General features: G+C 41.3%; 3 protein-coding genes and 1 pseudogene across 4 annotated transcripts in view; all 4 read left to right on the top strand.

Moving 5' to 3' along the window:
• The window catches only part of LOC146578426 (T-cell surface protein tactile-like), a 553,052-nt gene that overhangs the window by 424,528 nt on the left and 102,788 nt on the right, over positions 1-25,736 (top strand). The window lies entirely within an intron of this gene.
• Positions 1,709-3,705, top strand: LOC146578439 (P2Y purinoceptor 14-like). The gene is made up of 3 exons (XM_085268734.1): positions 1,709-1,922; positions 2,021-2,277; positions 2,583-3,705. Exons 1-3 carry the CDS (start codon positions 1,818-1,820, stop codon positions 3,229-3,231), a joined length of 1,011 nt encoding a protein of 336 aa, XP_085124860.1. The 5' UTR covers positions 1,709-1,817; the 3' UTR covers positions 3,232-3,705.
• Positions 5,442-11,563, top strand: LOC146578438 (P2Y purinoceptor 14-like). Of its 2 annotated transcripts, none has more exons than XM_085268749.1 (4): positions 5,442-5,565; positions 9,965-10,079; positions 10,177-10,436; positions 10,597-11,563. In XM_085268749.1, the coding sequence occupies exons 2-4, from the start codon at positions 9,975-9,977 to the stop codon at positions 11,192-11,194; spliced, it is 963 nt and encodes a 320-aa protein (XP_085124875.1). In that variant the 5' UTR covers positions 5,442-5,565; positions 9,965-9,974; the 3' UTR covers positions 11,195-11,563. The 2 variants fall into 2 exon arrangements, with proteins under 2 accessions (XP_085124875.1, XP_085124874.1); XM_085268748.1 differs by lacking the exon at positions 5,442-5,565 and adding an exon at positions 5,687-5,798.
• On the top strand, positions 19,364-21,653 carry LOC146578437 (P2Y purinoceptor 14-like; annotated as a pseudogene).

The following is a 25,736-nucleotide window of genomic DNA, read 5'->3' as shown; positions in this document are numbered from 1 at the left end:
TTTCTAGGGCTAGGAAGTGTCATTTGGTACTGCTTTTATTGTTCTATGAGAAAAGGCGGTTCAGCTCCCTCCAACCAGCGTCACCATTTGTCCAGCTCCAGCCTAACCTTGAGTAGTTCACAATCACCCCACATTCTAATTTTGTTCTTTGGGGGTTAACTGACAGGAGGATAATGCACAAGGTTGCAGCCTACCCAGTGTTTAGAGACTCAAAAAAAAAATCAGAATATAATTCAAGTGAACTAAAATCAAAATGTTCAAGAAGTAAATGGCCTGCATTTGTATAGCGCTTTTCTAGTCCCTAAGGACCCCAAAGCGCTTCACACTACATTCAGCCATTCACACACACATTCACACACTGGCGATGGCAAGCTACATTGTAGCCACAGCTGCCCTGGGGCGCACTGACAGAGGTGAGGCTGCCGGACACTGGCGCCACCGGGCCCTGTGACCACCACCAGGAGGCAAACACGGGGTTAGTATCCTGCCCAAGGATATTTGGCATGCAGCCAGGAGGCAGCCTGGGATCGAACCACCGACTTTTTGATTAGTGGCTGACCTGCTCTGCCACCTGAGCTACAGCCACCCCTTAACACATCATTAAATAAGTCCTGGAAGACTGCAAGTGCAATTGTGATCCAAAAAGCCATCACAAGATCTTCAAAATGTCCTAAACATGTGTTAAACACAGCCTTACATTCATCCTCCTCCCTGATATGGACCAAGTGTAAAATGTTTCAGAGGTCAAACACTGGAGAGGCTCCAGAGCAGATCTAACGAGTGGCAAAGGATACTTACTCTTCAGGTTACAGTAGTCAGTGCATGGCCTACATGTTTTTTTTTTTCTTCTTGGCTGCAAAGGGCATGACACTGTGTTTTTTTTTCTGTGTTTTAAATATGTTGCACTATTTTGCAGTGAAGGCAAACAGGAAATAAGTTAGCGGGCAGTATAGAAGTGTGATCACTGTTTGTTTCCTGATCTAAAGCAGTACTATAAAAGAACACCTAACAGCTCAAGCAGTTATTCCTGCACACTGAAAACTGCAGAAATAAAGGTGAGTCTTGCTCGTTGTTCAACCTCAAGTTTTTTTGTACTTTTAGTGATTTCATGCTTAACTAAAAATATGATTTAACCAGCTCCTGACTCATGAGAAGAGAAGCAGTGTATAATCCTTCTGTACTGCCATCTCAATGCCAACGTTGGCTTCTGACTGTGTTCCAAATGGGAAACCTGTAACACTATAACAAATTTGTCATTGACAAAGGCCCAAGTAATGCTAACTGACCTGAAAATCAACCTTACACTCATTTGTAGCATTCATTATGAACACACCATTGTATGTAGCATTGTATATTCAATAATGTAATATATTCAGGAATTTCTTCTCTGCACGTGGATATTTCTTCATAAATTGTGCACCAATCCCATGTCACAAGTTCTTGATAAGGATTATATCCAGTTAAATGCTGGTATAGAAAACAGCTTATAATGTTCAGAGTAATGGGTCAGTTAAGAGTCAGTGTTGGATTGCATATGTAGGCTAAAGATGAGAGATGACATCTAACAGTGGTTTCTGTACTTGCATGTTAAGCTTTCAACTTTGTCTTCAAAGCTGCAAGACTGTAGGGAAAGCAACCTGAGACAACTGTACACTGAATAGAATTAAACTTTCAGTAAACTCCTCCAGAAAGTAGCATGCATAAAGAGAGCTTTACTGAATCTTAAAGGCAACATTTAAAACTGGACCTTGATTAACACTAAGAGACTATGAAAGAGGGATCTCTGAAGGCAGATTTATTTTTCAGCTTTGGGAAAAATGAGTGACTTAAAAAATATGACTTCAACTTTGAGCCAGACGTGTGATGTTGTCGCCACATCAGTCAACTCTTTCTTTATGCTGGTCTACAGTCTGGTGTTTCTGGTATGTTTCAAATCTTCAGATTATGTTCTGTCAGAAATTTTATTAAAGATCGCTGTGCATGCACTAAACTCCTGCCTTCTTCATCTCTGTCCTTTCAGGTGGGTTTACCCCTCAATGGCTTCATCATGAAATTTTACTTTTGTCGTCAGCAGCAGACATTGAGCAGCTTGATGGTCTACATGAAGAACCTGACAGCTGCTGACTTCCTGCTTTGCCTCTCCCTGCCACTGCGAATCACTTTCTATGCCAGCAAGTCTACTATTGTTCAGCAGCTCTACTGTAGTTTTGGAGCTTCTGCCCTGCTCCTCAACATGTATGCCAGCATCCTGTTCATGGGACACATTGCTGTTAACAGGTAAGTACAATCCCTGTTTCCCTGATCCAAGCATAGACATCTCTTTGTAACTTTCCAAAAGTTGATCCTGTTCGTCTGGACGTAGCGTTTTGTCTCTGGAGACTGAAGAAGTCGCTTGGATGAGTCACAAACGTTTCTCCCACAAAACGCTACGTCCAGATGAACAGAATCAACTTTTGGAGATTTACTTACCTGGACGATTGCAGGCATTTTAACCATCTTTGTAACTCAGTTATGTCTTCTGCAGATTCTCTTCCACTGTGACTGATCAGTGAAATTGCATACTGCCTCTTTTCTCTCTTCAGGTATCTGAAGATTGTTCACCCTTCAGGAACTCACATTCTGCAGTCAGTGCGAGCTGCCCACATCATCTCCATGGTCACCTGGGTTTGTCTCCTGGCTCCAGCAGTTATTTACACCATCTTGTTTTTCATCACCCAGAAGCCTCTGAACTCTATCCCGAGCTGCTGTGATCCATTCATTAGTGCATCAATTAGCTTGTTCTTCACAATCATCCACACTTTATCCACCATCATCTTCCTCGTGGTCTTCATATCCATGGTCTTCTTCTACTACAGCACCTCCCGCAGGGTGTTGCAGGCACAGCAGACACAGCTGGCCTCCTCTGGCTCCGAGAAGCTTGTGAAGTCTCGCAGGAACATGTTAGTGCTGGTCAGCATCTTCTGTGTTTGTTTCGTCCCCTATCACCTAGTTCGGCTTCCCTCAACGTTTTTGACAAGCAATCGCTCTGTTGTTTCAGTCTTGAACTATATGATGGAGATGACCACGATGGTGGCAGTTTTCAATATCTGTCTGGACCCTGTTGTTTACTTTTTCCTCAGTAAGACTTTTCGGTCCCAGGTGAGGATGGTGTCCTGGAGAGGCAACATTCAACAAGTGAAAGAGCAGGAAGGAGCAGCTGGACATTGCTACAGCTGTGAGTTAAGCCAGTAAGCTGTTGCTTTGATTCTGACAGCGTGTCATAGATCCAGGTCCTCGTGAACCACAGCAGCTTCTGCTAAGCTAAAAAATCAACACAAGCCTGAACTCAACACAACACATGGACAGCGTGAATGTCAGCACTGTTTCATACAGAAAAATATGTGAAAACTGAATTTCTGTGTGTCTTACAAGGCATTTGAGATATCAACCTTTCAGCATTGATTTGTGTTAAGATGTCTTAACTGCTGATGCTTATAAAGGAAAAAGATTTTAACTGTTTTGCTACCCTACTGACTGATTTCACGTTTTTGGTCTGAAGTATAGGAAATGCATTTAATGAAGACGTGTGATGACGTGTACAAATGTGACTCTTGTGTTGACATTTCCCTTTTGACTGGCGAAGCAACAATGTGACAAGCTGTACGGCACTATTTTGGTAAAACAGGACCTTGGTGTAAAGGCTCATATAGATGTAATTCATAAGTCATGTCCGTAAACTTAACAAAAAGCAACGATTCTCTTCTGATCCTGTTTGAATTACGGAGAATTCAGAGAAGAAAAGAAATTCACATTTGTACACGCAGTTCTTATTTTGTAAACTCCTCAAACATGCATGTTTTACAATCATTTCACCTTGAAAGTGGAAGAGTTCAAAGAAATCATTAAAAACCTAAAATTACCACGACATTCTTGTATAAAAAGTTTAGGCAATACCTATAAACCACCTTTGTAGTGGTTTTTCTAACCCTCAACCTTCCTGTCAGTCAGATTGAAAATGTAACTTGACTATGAAGAGTTTAGTTTAGTTCGATCAAGAAAACTTTGAGTCTTTTTCTTTTGTTTTATGTTTTGTATGTTTGCAGGTTGCTATGTTGTATGACAAGCATGTGAAACCACAACAGTTATTTCCTCTCTTTTTTTTTTACTCTATGTGCAAAGCTATAGTGAGATTTTTTCACCACAGTGCTGAACATAGCATACTATCGCATACTGTGACAAAGTGTGGGTCTGTTTTGTACTTTGAGTCACTGTGTATTCATTTACACCTAAACTCACAGCACTGCTCTGTGCTTTAGTTTTTTAGAAAACAAAAACCCCATAAATCCTGTTTTTCATTGATGTTGAACATTACACTTTAGTATAACACCTGGGAGAATAACCACACTGATCATTTTACTGGAGCCAAAAGAATTTGGACTATTTTAATTCTCAGTCGTGAACTGCAGGATCCCCTGCATTTGAACCCAACATTCATTACGTTATGAGTTTATCGAGTGTTTGGCGCTCTCACTTAGAGTTGGTTCTCTCTGTGGTATTGTATCACATCCTTTTCCTGTTAAAGTGCACCCCGCTGTTTTGCCTAGCTTATCTCTGTACCTGTTTATTTAAAACCTTTAGAATAAGACTCTTTTCATATTGTAATCTCCATGTGCTATATTCAAAGCACACTCTCCTAGCGAGGCACCTGTACCAGTAGCTTTTCCCAGCAAAAACCAGGCCGACTGGGTGACAGTGAGAAGGAGCTGTAGTCTTAAATAGAAGCCCCCAGTACGCCACCAACATGTTCACATTTCACATCATTTTCTGGCACTCTGTGACACACACACCAAAGAAAAAACTATTCTTATTGCCAGTTCCGTTTTGACAAACCTGAAGTGAGAAACACAAGCAGCCAATTACCAGGGGCCAGCGCACACGGCACTGAATGGAAACCTGAAACTGCAAATAAATGTAAACTTCACAAAATAATAATTCACTTCGGCAGTAATGACACTTGCCAAAACAAAGGTGAACTGTAGTTTTCTCTGGTCCCCTCCCCAATCGGACCAGAAGTGACATTTTTAGCTGGCTTTCTGAGTGAGCTGGTGTGGTCTTTATAGATAACAAAAGTTTGGGGAAGTTTGTGGGTGAAACCTGTGAATATTCAAAGATGGAACCAGGAGCAAAGTTGCAGTTTCTCTTCCTCTATCATCCCAGGAAAACACTATCCTAGAGAAACTGCAGGTGGTGCTGTTGCAGAAGCGATATGAGGATCAACCTAAAGATGATGGTGTGGCTGGCATAGATGATTTTGATGAACAGGCTGACTAATGCACTTAAAACTCAAAGGGGACTAGGGGAAAAATCTTTAAAACCATAATAGCCTCAGACCTCAAAGATGCCTTCTCCCCCTCCCTTCTTTTTTACTTTAGATCACAGGCAGATTTTCAAATGAAGAACCTGAGATCAACTCGAACCATGGACGTGGAAGTGCTTTGCTTTGTTGCTGATGATAGATTTTCTGCTCGTGGATTGTTCTTGTAAGATAATGTGAGATCATCTAAGAAAAAACTGCAGACAGGTGAAGTAAGTATTATATATAAACAACCTGTTGACCACATCTAAAAATGACATCAGGGTTTTCTGTGGTGGAAATGTGTTGAGACAGTCTAGCAGTGACGTCAAACAGAAAATAAGTACAAGTGCAGGTTAGCGGTGTGGTCTCTGTGTGTTTCCTGATCTTTAACAATACAGTTAAATTGAGAAGGCATAACAACTCAAGCAGCCTCTTCTGCTCACCGAAGTCTGCGAAAACACATGTGAGTCTTGCTGTTTTTTTTATGAAACATACTCTGAAATCATATATATTTTTATACATACCTATGCAGGAGTGTTTATATACTGGAATTACAATGTTAAGCAAGTGACCCACATAGTTAAATTGTTTATGACCCATATACTTAGGTGCATCACTGGTGATGTGCAGCGGTTGCTTTAGCCTACTATTTTAGACTATGGCAGTTTTATGGGTTATGCTGACAGGTTTGTCTCTTACAGTTGGTAGAGTTTGGCTGATGTGATGCATCTGGTTTGGGTTTGTGTGTCCTCGTCTTAATCTTTTTTTGTCTTTGTTAGTTTTTGACGCACATGTGCTTAAAGCTTTTCACCCAGGTTTGCTTTGTCTTGTTCTTCTGTGATGTTATGTTTTGCTCTACATATGGCTCTGTTCAGTAAGCTCTGTTTCAAGAACTCTGCTCTGTTCCAGAGGATCTTTTTGAGTGGTTTGATTTTAATTGGATTTAAAAAGCTGAATCCACAAATGATGTGCTGGATAAAGTTCATCATATTTGTCTTAAAATTGTGACCTGACACTCATCCTTAAATCTTTTGTACTTCTGTTGAATTCCTGCTTAACTTTACTCCTGTAATGGGAAAGACAGACAGCTGCCTCAGCACTACAGCTGGTTTCTGCCAGGCCCAAGGCATCTTGCTGCCAAGAGTGCTGACAATCTTACAGTCATATGTGGAGTTCATTATGAAAAATCTGTGATTAGCATATAATTATATTCACATTGAATAATGATATATTCAGTAATTTTTCTGCTGCACACCAGTGTTTCTTCCAAAAAATGCATATAGAGTGGTCTGAGCCCAGACTTCTCAACCTCAAAGCTCTGATTACCTGTTCTGATCAAATTGTGCAAACAACAATGGAGGTGGAATATTAAGAAATGCGTGAACACAGTAAATCTAAAATTATCATCTGAAAACTTATTATTTGGCGCCATCGACAAGTTTCATCTTCTTGGCAAGAAAAGTACAGGATTGGAGATACCAATGACATATTCCATACCCATTATATTTTTGACCATTAACATAAATATCTGGTTGCAACATTTGTTTACATTTTCGAATAAATATACTCAGTGGAAGGCATGTAGATCTGCACCAATGCAAAACAAACACAGACTGTGAATTAATCTCATGTTACAGGTTTGATAAGAAGAAAAACAATTACTGTCCCCAGAAAGTTGGGTACATGTCAGTAATTGACTGTACAGGTGTGTTACACAGAATGCACCGTAAGACAAATGTTTTGAATGGAATTGAATTGTCAGAAAATACAAGTATCTGCCTTAAAGAGGGATGTTGCCACGGACAGGTGCAGACCATGGAGTAGCAGTGAGGAGGACCCAAAACACTATACATGGAACAATATACAGAAATACATCACGCTTACGATGAACACTGGATTTATTTATAGTGAGTGGAAAAAAACACAACTATATAGAAATCCCAGCACCGTGGCCCCACCCATATGGAAAAGATATATATAAATCTTATAAAGTTTGTATCTGTCTTGTGGAAACTTGTATGAAAAGCATATAAGAGTGAAAACAGATATAAGATCCCTTGAAAAATTATATAATGCAACTTGTATGTTTTGGATACTTACTAAAACAATATATGAAGGTAGGGAGAAAGTGGCCACTTTCATGAGTAAATCATGTAAGCCTTATATGATTTACTCATGAAAGTGGCCACTTTCATGAGTAATCACATATAAGTTTTTACTATTTCTTTTCCATATGGGCAGTGGCAATTCTCATTGATTCCCACACAGTGGACATGTCCATGAAAGGTGAAAAAGTAACATCTCCAAAAACACCCTCCGCTCCCCAATTCCTGGTAACACACAAACATACTCAGCTTAGCAGGATCAGCTATAATCACGACAGTGTTCTTGGTCCACAGTTATACTAACAAGTTTTGCGTTAAGGATCTAGTGCCGACTAGAGCTCAGCCACCCTCTTAAATAGGGCGCTCTTGACGAGGCCATCAGCTACAGCTGGTGATGGCTGATGAGCGGCAGGTGTGGAAGTCTCCAGTGTAGGAACACATCTGAGAGCGCAAACGTACATAAACACACACAGGGAGACGGAGGAAGAAGCGAGAGGATACAACCAAAACACTACACATGGAACAATGAACAGAAATACATGAGCCCTGGATCCCTAGACCCAGGCCATGACAGACGTAGTGGATCTCAATGCAAAATATTTATAATTTGTTTAAATTTGATTTGACATAACAAACTAAGAGTCTACCAAGGTCGATCCTTCTGAGTATTTATGTCTCCCAAACCATCAATGTGTCTTTTAGACCCCATCCTACAAGACTGTTCAAGAAAGTACTACGATTAATTAATGTTTCAATCTGATCAACCTATCTCTGTTAATTATTTAATCTCCACAGGCCATCAGTAGTTTAACCGCAATCACTTTACCTAGCTGTTACAGCTAATTATAGGCCAATCTCCAACCTTCCTTTCATATCAAAAATCCTTGAAAGAGTAGTTGTCAAACAGCTAACAGATCATCTGCAGAGGAATGGTTTATTTGAAGAGTTTCAGTCAGGTTTCAGAGTTCATCACAGCACAGAAACAGCTTTAGTGAAGGTTACAAATGATCTTCTTATGGCCTCTGACAGTGGACTCATCTCTGTGCTTGTCCTGCTAGACCTCAGTGCAGCATTCGATACTGTCGACCATATTATCCTATTAGAGCGATTAGAACATGCTGTAGGTATTACAGGTACTGTGCTGCAGTGGTTTGTATCACATCTATCTAAAAGACTCCAATTTGTGCATGTAAATGGAGAGTCCTCTTCACACACTGAGGTTAATTATGGAGTTCCACAGGGTTCAGTGCTAGGACCAATTCAGTTTACACTATACATGCTTCCCTTAGGCAGCATCATTAGAAGACATAGCATACATTTTCACTGCTATGCAGATGACACCCAGCTCTATCTGTCCATGAAGCCAGATAACACACACCAATTAGTTAAACTGCAGGAATGTCTTAAAGACATAAAGACCTGGATGGCCACTAACTTTCTGCTTCTTAATTCAGATAAAACTGAGGTTATTGTACTCGGCCCTGAAAAGCCTAGAAATATGGTATCTAACCAGATTCTTACTCTGGATGGCATTACCTTGGCCTCCAGTAACACTGTGAGGAACCTTGGAGTCATTTTTGACCAAGATATGTCCTTCAATGCTAATATTACAGAAATATGTACGGCTGCTTTCTTCAAGTTTTGCAGTATGTCCAAAATTAGAAATATCCTGTCTCAGAGTGATGTGAAAAAACTAGTAAATGCATTACTTCTAGGCTGGACTACTGTAATTGGTTATTATCAGGTTGTCTGAAAAACGCAGTTTTGATAAAGTGGTATAGTTTGCATTGGCTCAGGTAAACCTGACCCCTCTTTTAGTTACACTACAATGAGTGTAGGCTGCTGGGGGATTCCCTTGGTGCACCTAGTGTTTCTTCTTTAGTCATCTTTTTCAGTTAATATGTGTTCACACACCTTTCTGCATTTAATCATTAGTTATTGTTAATCTCTGGCTCTTTTTAACCACATTTCTTTGTCCTGTCTTCATCTGCACACCTGCAACCGGTCACAGCAGATAGTCGCCCCTCAGAGATCCTGGTTCTATTAGACGTTTATTCCTGTCACTGTCTCCAAAGCGCTTCCTAACAGGGGTCATATGGTTGTTGGAGTTTTCTGTTTTCTTTGTATTATTTACCTTACAATATGAACTCCCTTGAGGCAGCTGTTGTTGTGATTTCCTATAATCCTATAATTCCTATAATTTATAATCCTTATCTTTATAATCTCTTCTGCTATTTGCACATTCTTTACTGTAAATTCCTAAGTTAATTTGTAAATTTTTGTAGTAAATTGTAAATATTGTAAAACTTTTCTTCTGTCATTTAATGGTCGGGCATTGTACAGCTACAAGCATTTCACCCCCATGTCATACTGTGTATGGTTGTGTGTGTGTGACAAATAAAATTTGAATTTGAATTTGAATTTGAATTTGATTTGGTACTATAAAAATACATTGGATTGAACTGAATCTTTTTCAAGATGAAACTTGCATTTATATGCAATGTATTTATTATCTATTTTTCAGCTCCACAAACATGGATGGCCCCAACAATTTGACTTCCATTATGAACAAGACCTGTGATCCAGTTGTCCCATCAGTTAACCCTTTCTTTATGCTGGTCTACAGTCTAGTGTTTGTGGTAAATTTTCAGTTTCAATTTTTTTTAGAAATTGGTATAAGGTTCTCTGTGCATCTACCAAAGTCCTGTCATTTCCATTTTCTCTGTGTCATTTCAGGTAGGTTTACTCCTTAATGGTTTCATCATGAAGTTTTACTGTTGTCGAGTTCGGCAGCAGGCATCAAGCAGCTTGATGGTCTACATGAAGAACCTGACAGCTGCTGACTTCCTGCTCTGCCTCTCTCTGCCACTCCGCATCACCCACTATGCTAGCAGCTCTCTCATCATTCAGCAGCTGTACTGCACAGTTGGAGCTTATGCCCTGTTCCTCAACATGTACGCCAGCATCCTATTCATGGGGTACATTGCTACCAACAGGTAAGGAACCTTTACTAATTTCAGACAGTATTTCTTGTCATCATTGTTAATTTCAAAGCCCAGACATCTCTCTAGAAGTCAATAATGTCTTCGGAAGATTTGGCACCACTGTGACTGATTAGTGAATTTTTCTACACCTTTCTTTCTATTCTCTCTCCAGGTATCTGAAGATAGTCCATCCTTCAAAAACTCACATTCTACAGAGAGTACGAACTGCCCACATCATCTCTGTGGTCACTTGGGTTTGTCTCATTATTCCAGCAGTCACCAGCAACAGCCTGTTTTTCATCACCCAGAAACACCTGAACGTCACCCCGAGACGCTGTCGTCCCCTGTTTAGTTCATTGGTCAGGCTGGTCCAAAAAATCGTCCATATCTTCTCTGTTATCATCTTCCTCTTAGTCTTCATATCCCTGGTCTTCTTCTATAACGGCATCTCCCGCAGGGTGTTGCAGGCACAGCAGACACAGCTGGCCTCCTCTGGCTCTGAGAAGCTGGTGAAGTCTCGCAGGAACATGTTGCTACTTGTCAGCATCTTCTGTGTGTGTTTTGTCCCCTATCACCTGTTTCGACTCCCCTATATTTTTCTGTCGGGAAACTGCTCTGCTGTTAAGGTGTTGTACTACCTGAAGGAGGCGGCCACCATAGTGTCAGTTTTCAACGTCTGCCTGGACCCTGTTGTTTACTTTTTCCTCTGTAAGACTTTTCAGGCCCAGGTGAATCGGAGTATGGCCTCCATAAGAGTCAACGTTCAATAAGCAAATGAGGAGAGTGTGACGTAGGCCAGTCCACTGGCTGTCACAAGAGTGACAGCATAAAGAAGGAGCTGGAGCTTTTCGAGAGTGAGATGAGACCAGTAAAACCAGTATCATGTATGCTAAGCCCTCACATACTAGAGAACTTTCTGTGGCGCTGAGAGAACAAATCAGCCCAAACACACTCCCACACAGAGAGCATCAGTTTATGTAGCCAACTTTCAGCTATTAGTCTGTGTCAGTTTTAGCAAACAGAAACGGAACCAGTCTGTGGTTAAATTTCTACAAACAATATCCAATGTGTGAAATCTGAATTTCAGTGTTTATGAACAAAAATATTTTAACATTTATAAATAAAAACTGAAGTGAAAATTACTGCTGAAAATTTCGTCCGCAGCAATTTTTATGATTCATGACGAGAAGCAAAACATAGGCAATGCCTCAAGAAGAAGAAAATATAAGGTTTCCAGCCTGTTTTGCTACTTTAATAATTTTTCATTTCTTATTTCGAAGTTTTGTTCTTTCGAGTAGAAAATAGTTTAAATCAAGACAAAACAAGTGTTCCTCTGCAACTAGGAGTCATAGCTCTACATTACTAGAGGGGGTCCACACAGGAATCCTTGGAGAGCAAGCAAAAGACTTCACCTGTGCCTTCAACACATTATAATACACATTTATGCAGGTCATGTTTAAATAGCAGTAGTATAAAATGCCCTTTCATACTGAGGGACACTCAGTTCCTGGTTAACAACTGAACCTTCTCCAAGATCTTCCCATATGGCGTGCAGTAAATGCAGTCTGAGTGCTCATGGCTTGCCCATCGTCAATCATGTCGGCCAGCCAACAGCTGTAACCGCTTTCTTTCTTCCTCGATAAGGCAGGTTCAAGCCAGCTCTGACCAGGCAGAACTCTGTTGTCATGGTTCCTGTTTAATGTTATTGCTTGTCTAAATGAGTTGACTTATCAATTCATCTCTAAGAAGTTTTGAAGGATCCAATAAATGATCTAATGGTAGTGACCTATACCTTTAACAGATTGCAAAGCATTCTGGGTGAGCATGTTGAACAACAGAGACCAACACTGAGCTCTTTCTATAGTTATAAACCACAAAGTTTCAAAGTAACCGAACTGATTTACTGCACACATGGCTTAGCTTTTAACCTTTCTTCTTTCCACCTCACGCTAACACGTAGCTCAAACTATCTTTACTTCTGATTTGTCTTCTTTCAAATGTTTCGATGCTATAGTTCTTAAATCAATAAGTCGTTACCCTTCAGTTGTTCTGTGTTTTAAGAACAGTAAAGTGAGTCAGTTTCTTTGACGTGGACTGTTTTTTCAGCCTGCAGTTTGTCTGTGTAACAGATACTAACTCTAGCTCTGTGGTTGTTCAGTTTCCTGTTTCGAATCAAAACTTAGCTGCTCACATTTTACTGCAGGGTAAACTGTGTGGGTGTAGGTAAAATGTCCTATAAATGTCCTACACACACACCTACACACATTTCTACATTTTAAAGTAAACTAAATATATTCTATAACTTAAATACAGTTGGTACATTGCAATAAACCAACATGTATGAAAATCACATGTCAGCTTTAATTCTGTATAGACCGTAGAGTCCACAGATATACATGCACTGGAAGGCAATATGGCTGCTGCAACAGAAGCAGTTACCAGTGCCAGTCCCTCTTCCCTCTTTAATGGTTTTATTTCAACCCTCAACACAGCCTGCTTCCTTTCAGCCAGACTCATAGTTCGAAGTGAAAGATGAACTGATAAAATCTTTATTAAGGTATTCAGTAATCATAACTGGGTGTTCAATGTATTTAAAGAGTCATTTAGAAAACTTTACCTGCTCTTTATCAGTTGAATTGACAGGACAACATTGGAGCTTGCATGAAGTTCAGATTTACAGCAAACATGAATGCACCAAAAATGAATGAACACTTGTGTGATCTTTGATGTTTTGTGTGTTTGTATGTTGCACTTCTTCCTGCACCGAGGGAATCACTTGATAAAACCTGTTACTGTGGATCATATTTAAGCCTCTTTGTGGCATTGCTCCACCAAATGATCATGCTACTTCACCAAATGTATAGATCTGTATTGTGAGCAACATGTGAGCTGAAACGAAATAATGTTCAGGGTTTATGCTCATATTTTAAGATTTACGATACATGTTAACAACTCATAAATTGTTAACAATCAGGAAGTGGTTTCAAAGTCTGAGACTGGGGTCAGACTCATTTTACATGGCGGGCCACATATAACCACATAAATATCTATGGTAGAAAGTGAAAAACAGAATTTCTTGTGGAATTTTTTCAACACCAAACACAACTGTAGACTTGGTCTCAAAGCATACTGAGAGACAGAGCTGTGCAGGAAGTGAGATTTTATCTTGGTGAAAGTAAAATTCATGATGTTTTTCAAATGTGGAGCCCAATTTTGATCTTCTGTTTCTGTTAGTTCAGGGAATTTTGGTCAGACAGTGATAAAAGGTTTGGGTAGTTTGACAGCATGTCCATGTACGTCTATCATGTCCATCTTTTTTCAGAGTCTGTGTACCTGCTCTTTAATCGTTTGCTGTTTTGGCTTTTTGGTGGTTCTTGATTCTGACGTTTCTGTGGATAACACGTGTCTATATTTAAATAACAGATCAGTGATACATCCTGTTAAACTAGATGTTCTTCCTCTCACCCCCAAAAGGTTCAACAATTCATAACTTTATAGATTCTGCTCTCAGCTTTGTCTCTAGTATCACCGAAATGCAGCCAGATGCTCATTTTATGTTTCCACTCGTTTCTTCACTTTTTTCCGACGTCCCACTCTGTCTTTGCATGTGATTGGCTGCATGGTGCGCCCATCAACATAAAGCCCCGCCCCTGCCTGCATGGATTCTCTTTTTTTTTTTTTTTTTTTTTTTAAATAAATAGGACAGGGGGAATGAATGAGAGAAAGAGGGGGAGAGAAAGAAAGAAAACCAAAGGGGAGAAGAGACGGTGAGAAGGGGGGGGAACAGAGAGAAAAAAAAAAAAGAACTCCTGGGTCACCTGTATGGAGAAAAAAAAAAAAAACAAACAAAAAAAACAAACAGAGGAGACAGCAAACAACAAAGAGCAACATAATAATAGAGAAAACAAAGCACCATCACAATAAACTAGCTAGTCATAGATATCAATATTTACTAAATAATAAATGATATTGTGCAGCACGCAAGATAGACAGCGCACAGTGTGCTTTGAGGCAGCAGCCACGAAAGCTTTAGTCCGCGTCTGTGAATACCCATGTGTGCATACCTGTGTGGATCAGCATGCTTGCATTCCAAAGGTTTCTCCATGTAATGATCTGCTAGGGAGTGTGGGGGGGCCACAGCCCCGTCCTCCAGGGTGTGAAGTGGGTATGGAGGAGATCAAAACTCCAGATATCCAGAGGCCCCCAGAACACAACAGACCATGGAAGACCAACAGAGGGGCAGCCGCGCCACTGTTCCAGTAAGAGCTGAGGAGAGTCCCAGATGAGGGCTCGCCCAGCAGCCGCGGAGCAGAAGTCAGGGGGAGTTGCAGTGACGCGCCCGTGAGCTCCGCCGGCCCCCAGCGGTGCCTGAGTGACCCCACCTCCAAAGGGGCCCGAGCGAGCCCCAGGCCCCAGGCCCCGACAAGCGGCCGCCAAGGAGTGAGCCGGTGTGTACCCGGACGCCCACCCCCAGACACAAAGAACCACCAACACACCGACACCTGAGGGAGTCCGCCACCGGCAGGGGAAGTGGTGGTGGGTGGAGATAGGCCTCCAAACCTTGGAGGGCCTGAGGTGTCCCCAGAGAGGTGGCGTCTGATACCCAACCTGACATATAGACACAGACATACAGGCACGCACAGACACAAACATCCATTCCCACCCTCATGCTCTCATATGCACTCACTCCACACTCAACCAACGTGGAGACAGACATAAAGAGACGCTGTACACACAATCACACTCCCCAAGCGTACTCTACAAACCGGGTCTAGGTACCCTTGCCCCTGGAGGGGGGAACTGCACCCAGACCCAGGTGGTGTTACCCTTTTCCCTGCGGTGGGGAGAGGCAGACCACCCCGACTCCGCAGCAGCAGGGAGGCCCCACACCCCAGACCGCAGTCGGACGGCCAACTCCTCCTACTAGCCCTCCCGCTCCAGCAGGCCGCAGAGAATGGGGGTGGGAGAAGACTCCAAACCTCCCTCCACCCGCCCATTGTAGTGTTGATGCATATGTGTTCTAAGGTGCAATTAAAACCCAGGAGGGCATGGAGCTACCTGCCAAGGAGCAGCAGGTAAGCGCATAGTCCCTCCTGCTAGCCCTCAATGTCTACGTGTATTTAAAATTGAGAGGTGGGCAACGACGTCAGGGGTGAGGTGTACACCCTGATGGTAATTTGGACTCCGTGATTGTGCCCACCCCCAAGATCCTATATGTATGTGTAATGAGAGTGTGAATAATGTGAATGTCTAAGTTGTGGGATAAAATTGAGGCAGAGGCAGCCAGAAGGGGACAGGGGGGGGTAGCCTCCTCTGCACCCTGGTGACATACCCCCACTCCAAGGCCCTGCATGTGTCTGATACCAGGCCACAGATATCAGACACATGGGTGGTCTGGCCCACAGGTAGGATGTTAGCGCTTTATTTTTGAATATCAATGGTTATTTGTAGAAAATGTAATTTAATGTATAGGTGGTTACCCCACTAAGTATTTTCAGTACACACATCTGTACATTCCACAAAATACAAATTATATTAACAATTATTTAGTAACAAATAGACACGTGGTATTGGAGGAGCGGGAAGAGGGAGGCAGCTGGAGATGGGGAGGGAAGGAATTCTCAGCAGGGCTGGAGATTCAGCTCCTACATACCTAATGACTGACATTTAAATTATCACAAAACAAAACAAGAGACGTACATATGTTACTTTTGAAAACAAAAGTCTGTGACTGTGGGTCAGCCGGATTGCCCGACACTCAAACACCCACCTGTTCCTCGGGTTTACTTCCTGAAAACCTCTGAAACGTCTGCTCATCTTTCCGGGTTTACAGAGCAGCACCAGCTATGAGAGCACAGAGAAAACCCAACACAGACCTCTAGCATGACCGGATTGGACTGCATGAACTGCGCTTCAGTAAAACAAAGAAAAGACAGGTGGCGTGAGCTGAGCCGTCACAAGTGCAGCTCAGTGACGTGATATTAGTGACACAACCACAGACTTTGCTGAGACTCTCTTCTTTGATATCAGTTACCACACTAAACACTTCCTGCTGGATCTCTTTCAGATTAAAAGGTTATTTGAAATGAGGTGACTGCAATACTTTTAATGTGAAATTAAGAGAGGAAGTGCTGCGTTTTATTCTTTGCACTCTGACATTGTGTAAGAGCGGATGTGGTTTTTCCTGTAATAAATTAGTAAAATATTATTTTAAATGGGTAAAAAATATTAGTGCATATATGAAACAGTATCATCGTGTTACCGTTTAGAAATGTACTCTTCAAATAAAAAAATACTGAATTTGTTCTCTTTGTGTTGTGTTCAGTTGAATGTTGGTTTAAATGTTTTACACATCACTGAAACTTCGTTAAATTTACATTTTGTTTCATACATTTATTATTTAGTGTACACCAAGTAGGAAAGGAGTTACATGTTTACATTACCCACTAATGTAAACTGTTTCCAGATCTGTTCTCTCTTTTCAAAAAAGAAGCCCTAGTTTTGGTTCAGTCCTTTGCTTTTCTTCTTGTTTGCATGTTTATTTCAGGACTTTTACAATACATTTTAAAAGTTGCCAAGTCATTTTTTTTTTTCAAACCTGATAGTTCTGACCTGATAAGGTGCTGTATTTCATTTAAGATTAAGCAGAAAATGTCAGGATAGGCTTTTATTTGTAGGCCTTCTTTTTGATATCAAAATCTGACAGTGACATCAAAAGCACTGTGGTGATTTGCTGCCACCTGCTGCCTGCTTCCTGTCACTGCTCAGGTTGTCCATCTCCCAGAGGAAACTGTGGAGCTACATCAGAAAACCAACTGTATGATATATGACCGTGATCCATGATGAGTCTTGGGTGGGGTGGCTCAGTAGTGAATATGGGGATTGTTGAGTGAAGACAAAGTCCTTCAGCCAGGTCAAGTCAGCATACTGGGGCAAACTGCAGATCCTTTGCCTGAATTCCTTCTACCTCTCGGAAAAAGGAAAAATCCACCGCCCACGGAGCTGATTCTGAAACTCCTCAAAATTTACAAAACAAAATCTGCTGGGTCCACTCTAGTCGGAGTCTGCTGTCCGGATCATGGATCCGGATCATCAGGGTCATCAAAAAAACACCAAAACATAACAAATAACTTAAACTGGGAAATAAAATAAAAAAGACACGTGACATGTGTAACAGGAAATAAGTGCTGGTTAGCGGTGTGGCCATCATTTCCTGATCTACAGCAGCACTGTTACACCAAGAGCACAAAACAACTGAAGCAGCTTTTCCTGCTCACTGAAACCTCCAGAAACACAGGTGAGTCCTGCTGGTTAATCATCCCTGAATCTTTTGTGCTCATGCTGAATTCATGCTTGACTTCAAAGATGACTTAACATTTCCTGACCTGGGGACCAGAAACACTTAAAATCAACTCCACACAGCTGCCTCAGCACCACTGCTGCCTCTATCAGGATGCATGTGTAATGACAGCATTACAAATTTCTCACTGACTAAGGCCTAGGTGCGTCCTGGTGCCACGTGGTGTAATAGTCATCCTTACACTTATATATGTGGTTCATAATGAACAGTCTGTCATTAGCCCATCATTACATTCAGTGCTGTGTGTTCAGTCATCCAATATTCAGTCATTCTTCTGCTGCACAAAAGCGTTTCCTTCAAAAAATACATCTACGGTTATGCGAGCAGTGAACCTCAAAGCTCTGCTCATCTGTGCTGAGCAAAGTTGTAGAAAACGGTTTAACAGTTGAACCACTTTAATGCTGTTGTTACAGCCACACTGCAAAATGAGCTGTGGGAGGGTGGGGGGCAGGTGTAAAAGGCATGCAGTGCTTATTTATCACATGTTTCAACAACAATCAAGAAAAAAACAGAGGTGGGGGAGGAGGACCAGGCGGCTGAGCCAAATTAGAAAACTCAATAATAAAACAAAACTGGTCTACAGCTTCTCGAAAGGTCATGTCTATCTACAACAAGTTCAGTCAAAACCATACAGATGTGGCATCAACCGCATAGGGTAGTGTTTCTAACATGTGTCTGTCTATGTGCTTTATATGTATAGAGTACCCCAGAATTACATACACAGCTGCCCACAATAAAGACGCTACTAATACATAGAAATCAGCAGCTGCCCCTTTTGTAATGATCCCTGGTGAGTGATTGGTCACCTTTGTCCAGATCAACCAAATACGCATGTACCAGTCAATTTTGAAAGGCCTAGAGGCTCGAGGCGCTACACCTGGAAGACAAGAGAGTGACAGAACAACCAGCTGAATATAAAACTGGGTTCTGAAAACTAAGAAGGAGCTCCTGATGAGATTCATATCAACAAATTTAATCCTCATGGCATGCTGTCTAAAGCTACCTGCAGGATCTGAGAAAACAGTGAAATATTTAGCACTGTGCTGTTCTTAAAGAAGACATGAAACACTACACAGTTAAAGAGTAATTTAATCCATTGAGCCCTGCTCTTTATAAACTGACACAAAGTTTATGTTTAGTCTGAAAACATGTTTAGCACCATCTTCTGTTGGTACAGAACATCATGTGGTTGGTTGGTTGATAGACTTACATTAGTTTATGTTAGCTAACTAGTGACCGAATCAATTAGTCAGAGGAAAATAAGGAAACTAAAACTAACAATCAGTTTACAGGGATCACTTTAACGTTGAAACAGTGAGTTTGATGTTCAGAAATATTCAGAAGATATAGTGTCCACTTTCATTGCCCGTCTCTTTAGCAGTAAGTAGCAGAAACATTCAGCCATAACTGAATTTAACTGACCAGAAGATGACATTTATCAAACTTTCTGAGGGATTTAGGGGATCTCAACATTATATTTAAAATTAGTTTGACTTTTGATTTACCTAAAATAATATGAAGGCGTATCCTATCAAAGAGAGATCTTAATGAAGGGGATTTATTTTTCAGCTCCAGAAACATGAATGAACCAATAAATGTGACAGATGGCCAGACCTGTGATTATGTGAACACATCAGTCAACTCTTTCTTTATTCTGGTCTACAGTCTGGTCTTTCTGGTGAGTTTTAAGTCTTCAGATTGTGCTCTGATGGAAACGAGGTTCTCTGTGCATCTACCAAAGTCCTGTCGTCCTCTCTGTGTCTCTACAGGTGGGTTTACCCCTCAATGGCTTCATCATGAAGTTTTACTTTTGTGGAGCTCGGCAGCAGGCATCAAGCAGCTTGATGGTCTACATGAAGAACCTGACAGCTGCTGACTTCCTGCTCTGCCTCTCTCTGCCACTGCGCATCAGCCACTATGCTAGCAGCTCTCTCATCATTCAGCAGCTCTACTGCAGCTTTGGGGCTTCTGCTTTCTTCCTCAACATGTATGCCAGCATCATATTTATGGGGTCCATTGCTGCTGACAGGTAAGGAACCTAGTAAAACCAGAATAATGTATTAGTTATGAACCCTGTGCTCCAGATCAAAGTGTAGAAATCTCCTTTGGACTTAATAATTAATTGACTGGCCCACCAGGTATTAAAGCCATAAAGACTTTGAATGAAAACAAACCCTGTTGTGACAGTGATGTACAGTCTTGTTGGTATATGTATGATTTCTATACATTTTACATCACATACAAACTTTAGTTGTAACATTCAGATAATTATTTATTAAAAGCTAGATATTTTAAATAAGAATAAGAAAGAAAAGTATTTCTTTGTGCCCCCCTCTCCCTGTTAATGCCCTACCTGCCCCCCTGGCAACACTTTGCTAGATCCGCCCCTGCACAGTTACCAACTGTCAGCTACTTAGAAAAGGATCCTGGTGTTATTTGTCTCTCAGAAAAAGTTCATAACTTCCCTTCAACTCATTCATGTCACCTAAAAGGTAAACCTGTTTCTCCATCACCTGTTCAGCTCTGATGATTCAGTAAGGACATCTCCTGGTTTCATCTTCATGTTTCCCTCTCACCAGATAACCAAACCATATCATGACCAGCAGCTTTACAGCTGTGGCTCCAGCAAACATCAGCTGATACTAGAAATTAATATTAAATAAATTCTAGCAACAGCTGATCAAGCTTAAACGTGCTGCTGTTGTTTAGCGCGACCTCCGCCTGTTTCCCCGTTCTGGCGCAAAGTGCGCAAAACAAAAAATAGAGACGGGACCTGCGACAGAAAAGCCGATCAGCTGATCATTGATCAGTTTCATGATTGAAGTGGGAGAGGGAGGGGGAGAGAGTGAGAGTAGAAAAGGCAGCTGTGCAGCATAAAGACGCAGAATAACTCCAGCTTTGTGTCTTTTTCATTGTAGCTGAAGTCCGGGACAAACTGTGTTCCTTTTCAGCTCAATACCAAACGCGCCCGCCACGGATCTCTGCTCCTCCTGGCTTCCCTTTTGCTCACCACCTGCTGGCCTCTGTGGGAGCTCTGCCATAGCCACCACCAAACATCAGAGTTATTTTTACACATCGACCTGCATCTGGCCAATCCACCACCTTTCATTTTTTATACCGTTACAAAAACAACAACAACAACAAAAAGAAAAAAAGATTGGCCCATAATAAGCTATGTTGGCACCTCTGTAACAGCTTAATTAAGTTGTCTCCTGCCTCCTGTCTCTTCTCGCTAGGTATCTGAAAATTGTTCATACTTCACAAATGCACATGCTGCAGACAGTACAAGCAGCAAACATCATCTCCATGGTCACCTGGGTTTTTCTTCTGATTCCTGCCATCACCTACACCATCCTGTTCACCCAAGAACCTCTGAGTTCTACCCTGAGCCGCTGTGGTTCCCTCTTTAGTGCATCACTCAGCCTGGTCTTCAAAATAATTCACATCAGTTGCACTATCATCTTCCTCGTGGTCTTCATATCTTTGGTCTTCTTCTACTACAGTACCTCCCACAGGGTGTTGAAGGCACAGCAGAGGCAGCTGCCTCCTCTGAGAAGCTGGTGAAGTCTCGCAGGAACATGTTGGTGCTGGTCAGCATCTTCTGTGTTTGCTTTGTCCCCTATCACCTGGTTCGACTTCCCGACACTTTTCTTTTGAACAGCTGCTCTGTGGGGCCAATGTTGTTCTACCTGAAGGAGGCAGCCACCATGGTGTCAGTTTTCAATGTCTGCCTGGACCCTGTTGTTTACTTTTTCCTCAGTAAGACTCTTTCGGGCTCAAGTGAGAAAGGCGTCCAGGAGAGCCAACATTCAACAAACGGACAACAGGTCAAATTGGTGAGCTGTGAGGAAAACAATGCACTTTATTAAATGTGTGAAATGTGAGTTTTGTCTAAGATTCTGCTTTAATAGTTACACATGTCTGGATGACTGCATCACTTTTTAGCACTTTTTATTTTTGATAACAAAAAAATTAAATATAGCTAATATCTTCATTTCTTTTCCTTATAAAAAATCCAGCATTCACAACCATTTTTTGCTTTACTGACATCTTATTTCTCCATTTTGTTAATAAGAAATAAGAAATTTATAAATAAGGATAAAATGAGAGTTGATGTGTTCACATGTTAAACTGGTGCTTTACGCAGTCTGGGAGCTGCTCCAGACTCCTTCACCTTGCTTCAGTAAGGCTTGTATCAACATTTTATGCACTATCAGTGCCCGAGGTTATAACAGGTATTAAAGGATTCTGGTTGTTTTGATTTTCATCGTCTGAGCAACTGAAACCAAAGCTGCTCTCCATCCATCCATTCGCTTCCGCTAATACTTTTCAGGGTCACGCTGCTGGAGCCTATCCCAGCTGTCATAGGGCGAGAGGCGGGGTACAGCCTGGACAGGTTGCCAGTCTGTCGCAGGGCTAACACACATCATTTTATTGGAGCTCAAACTCTCAGTCATGCCTCCATGCTGGTTGGGAACTGCAGAAACCCTTGCATTTGAACCCTTAAATGGCATTCATTACTTAATGACTTAATCAGTGTTTGGAACTCTCACTCAGTGTTGGCTCTCTCTGTGGTATTCTATCACTTCCTGTTCATGCTACAGTGCACTGTGCTGTTTTGTGTAGCTTTTGTGTGTACTTGTTTAATTAAAAACACTTTCAATTGAAATTAACTGCCCTTTATATTCACAGTACTTTTGTCTTTTATTTTAGTCTTTCGACATTTGCTAGCTTAGCTTAGTAATAAATTTATTTGTATTAAATGCAGCCTATTTGCAGCTCTGGAGGCCAGGATCACTGAATTGGCTCAGAAACCTGGAAATCCTGTAGGTAGCCTGTAGTTGGTAACTTTGCCACCATTAGCTTTCTCCCAGCAGAAACCAGGCTGGCTGGGTGATAGTGAGGAGGAGCTGAGTCCTAATTGGAAGTCCCCGATTCACTTCACCATGTTCATGTGTCTAATGATTTTTCCCCACTCTGCGACACACCAACTAAGGAACAACAACTGTGATTCTATTTTAAGAATCATGAAGTGAGAGACATCAGCACCCATCACCAATTGTTTTCCAGAGCAGGCAAAACTACTGGCTCTGGATAAATGTAGATTTAATAGAACAATAACTCCTGCTGGCAGTAATGACACCCAGTTACCTCAATTGGAGTCTAGGTATTGTTACAAGTTCAAATATTGAGGGTGAGCACAAAAACAGCAATTGGTCCAGGAGAGTCGGTCAAACAATGATTTTAATGAACACACGCGTGGTGAGATGAACACTGCACACAGACAGCATCGATCAATCGATCAATGAACAGATGATGGATCAATAACTGCAGCTGGATTGTGTTTGTTCTCTTCATCAGATTCCTGTCAACTCAGAATCGACACAAACACAGTAAACAGACACATTAAACTGTCTGAAAACAACAGGAAGATGACACATGTGGAGGAGGTTCAGTCATATCCTGATCATCTAGACAGATTTGATTATTTTTTTCAGCTGATGTGTAGTAATGGTCTGACTGGTCGCTGTTACTGGGAGGTCGAGTGGAAAGAAACAGTTGAGATATCAGTGAGTTACAGAAGAAAAGGAAACAGTTATGACTGCGTGTTTGGATGGAACGATCATTCCTGGAGTCTGATCTGCTCTGAATATGGTCCTCATTATGTGACATCCATCTCCTCCTCCTCCCCCTCCCCTGTCTCTAACAGAGTAGCAGTGTATGTGGACTGTCCTGCTGATCCACCTCCACACCTTCAACACCACATTCACTGAAACTCTTTATCCTGGGTTTGGGTTCAATCCTGGTTGCTCGGTGCGTCTGTGCAGAGTTGGGTGTAAAGAGTGTCTCCTGTTAGAGAAACACTCTGACTGCTGAACAGTTCTGTCTGTTTCACTCAGAAACACGTTTTCAGATTCATGGATTCAATCAGTTGATGTTTTCAACTGTTCTAAATGATTCCTTGTGAACTTCTTCCTCTTCAGTCCTTTAGCAAACAAACATGTTAACATGTAGATACTAGACTAAGATGAATCATATCATCTGAATGCAGGGAATGTGAACTTTGATTTTTAGGAAATTAACATAATTCCTCTCATCATCTTATAATATTAGAATATTTCAAATCAATCCAATGTATTTGAAATGTCAGATATAAAATCGAGCACTTCACTCTCGCTCTGCAGGCCTACTTGTTGTTCCTAGAGTATTTAAAAGTAGAATGGGAGGGAGAGCCTTCAGTTTTCAGGCCCCTCTTCTGTGGAAACAGCTTCCAGTTTGGATTCAGGAGACAGACACTATCTCTACTTTTAAGATCAGGCTTCAAACTTTCCTTTTTGCTAGAGCATATAGTTAGGGCTGCACCAGGTGACCCTGAATCCTCCCTTAGTTATGCTGCAATAGGTGTAGACTGCTGGTGACTGAGTGTTTCTTCTTCATTCACCATGTTTGTATATACAACTCTCTGCCTTTAATTATGAGTTATTGTATTATTGTATTTACCTTACAATATAACATGTAAATATAAAGCACCTTTAGCTGACTGCTGTGCTATAAGAATAAAATTAAACTGAAGGTAACACTGTAATATGTGTGTCTGTGTTTGTCTGTGTGTGTCCTGGAACTACCTGCTGTACTGTAAGACAAATATGAAAGCTACTGGACCAGTTCTAGGTTGGCAGGAGTGGTGGAGCAAAGCACCGTGTAAAGATCAGAACTGAAAACCTTTGAATGAAAAGTCGGCATCTTTAATAAAACACAAACAGATCACACTTAACCGTCCATAGATTAAGATCATTTTAGTTATCCCAGCTTTGTTCTAAATGACACACCGAGGTTATTCTTTAAGCTTTAGTTCTTGATTTACAAATAAGATTGAACCTAAAACCTTCAGTTTCACAGTTTCACAACTTATTTAAGACAAACTGAGAGTCTGAGAGTCTAAAACCGGTCTGTTCTGCAGGGCAAATAAAGCCAACTTAGTGCTATGAGCTCAATGAATTTATGCCCACTACTGATCATGGTGAGCAGTTTCTGTCTTTGCTTGCAAGAATTCTAAATTGTTCTCAAACCCAATTTGGTGCTTAAACACAGAGTTCCTATAGAAAAATCTAATTTGGCTCAAAACAAGAAAATAATAATAATCATTAGCATATAACATGAGTCAATAGTTCAAATAATCACACTTTCAGTTCAGTTCTATGTCAGTGTGATCAGATCAAAGCACCCCTCCAATCCGGTCGTTAAGTCTGACGTCACTAGCCGTGTCTGGGCCTAAACTCCGCTGCAGGTCCATATATCAAACGATCACTGTGGCATTACTGAGTTGAAAAACTGTCTAAAGTCTTTCATCTTTAATAAAATGATCAGCGTTCTGCTCTACCAGGTGTAACAATTGAGTTTAACATCCAGGCATCCATGAAAACTGAATTTATGACATTTAACGGAGTTAGAAGTTAGCAGGAAGTTAGCTCGCTAGCTTCTATCTAAATACAATATAGCATATCCTGACTGCGGGGTTTTGGAAACAAATTAAAACGTACAGCTCTGTTATCACTTCCAGCATAAATGAAGACAGAAAACTAAAGAGCAGTGACGTTTGTAGGGTTACTAAAGTTTGGTCAGCTGGTATATAATGATGTGCTAGCGACACAGCTATGTTAGCATAATATAAACAAGCTAACTTTTTTTCCACTCGATAAAAGTTAACGTGAGTGTTCTCAGTGGTCAGGAACAAATGTAATCGCATGGCAGGATGCTGTAAAAGGAACATGGGGGAACATGTTCCCTCTAAGCCTGAAGGAAAAAATAAGGAACACACACATGTAAAGGAAGCACTCAAAACGTGCGGCTATCCTAAATGGGCGTTCTTAAAGTCAGCTAAGAGGCACAGAAAAGAAGACCAGACACCAGCGAGGGAGGATAAGAAGGACAGACACAACAACATTGTCATC

Source organism: Mchenga conophoros, linkage group LG3 (assembly GCF_057382185.1).
Source record: "Mchenga conophoros isolate Kocher_MC1m ecotype Shallow Benthic linkage group LG3, M_conophoros_male_GT1.1, whole genome shotgun sequence".
In the NCBI taxonomy this organism is placed as follows: Eukaryota; Metazoa; Chordata; class Actinopteri; order Cichliformes; family Cichlidae; genus Mchenga; species Mchenga conophoros.
This window is presented reverse-complemented; position numbering and strand designations above follow the sequence as displayed.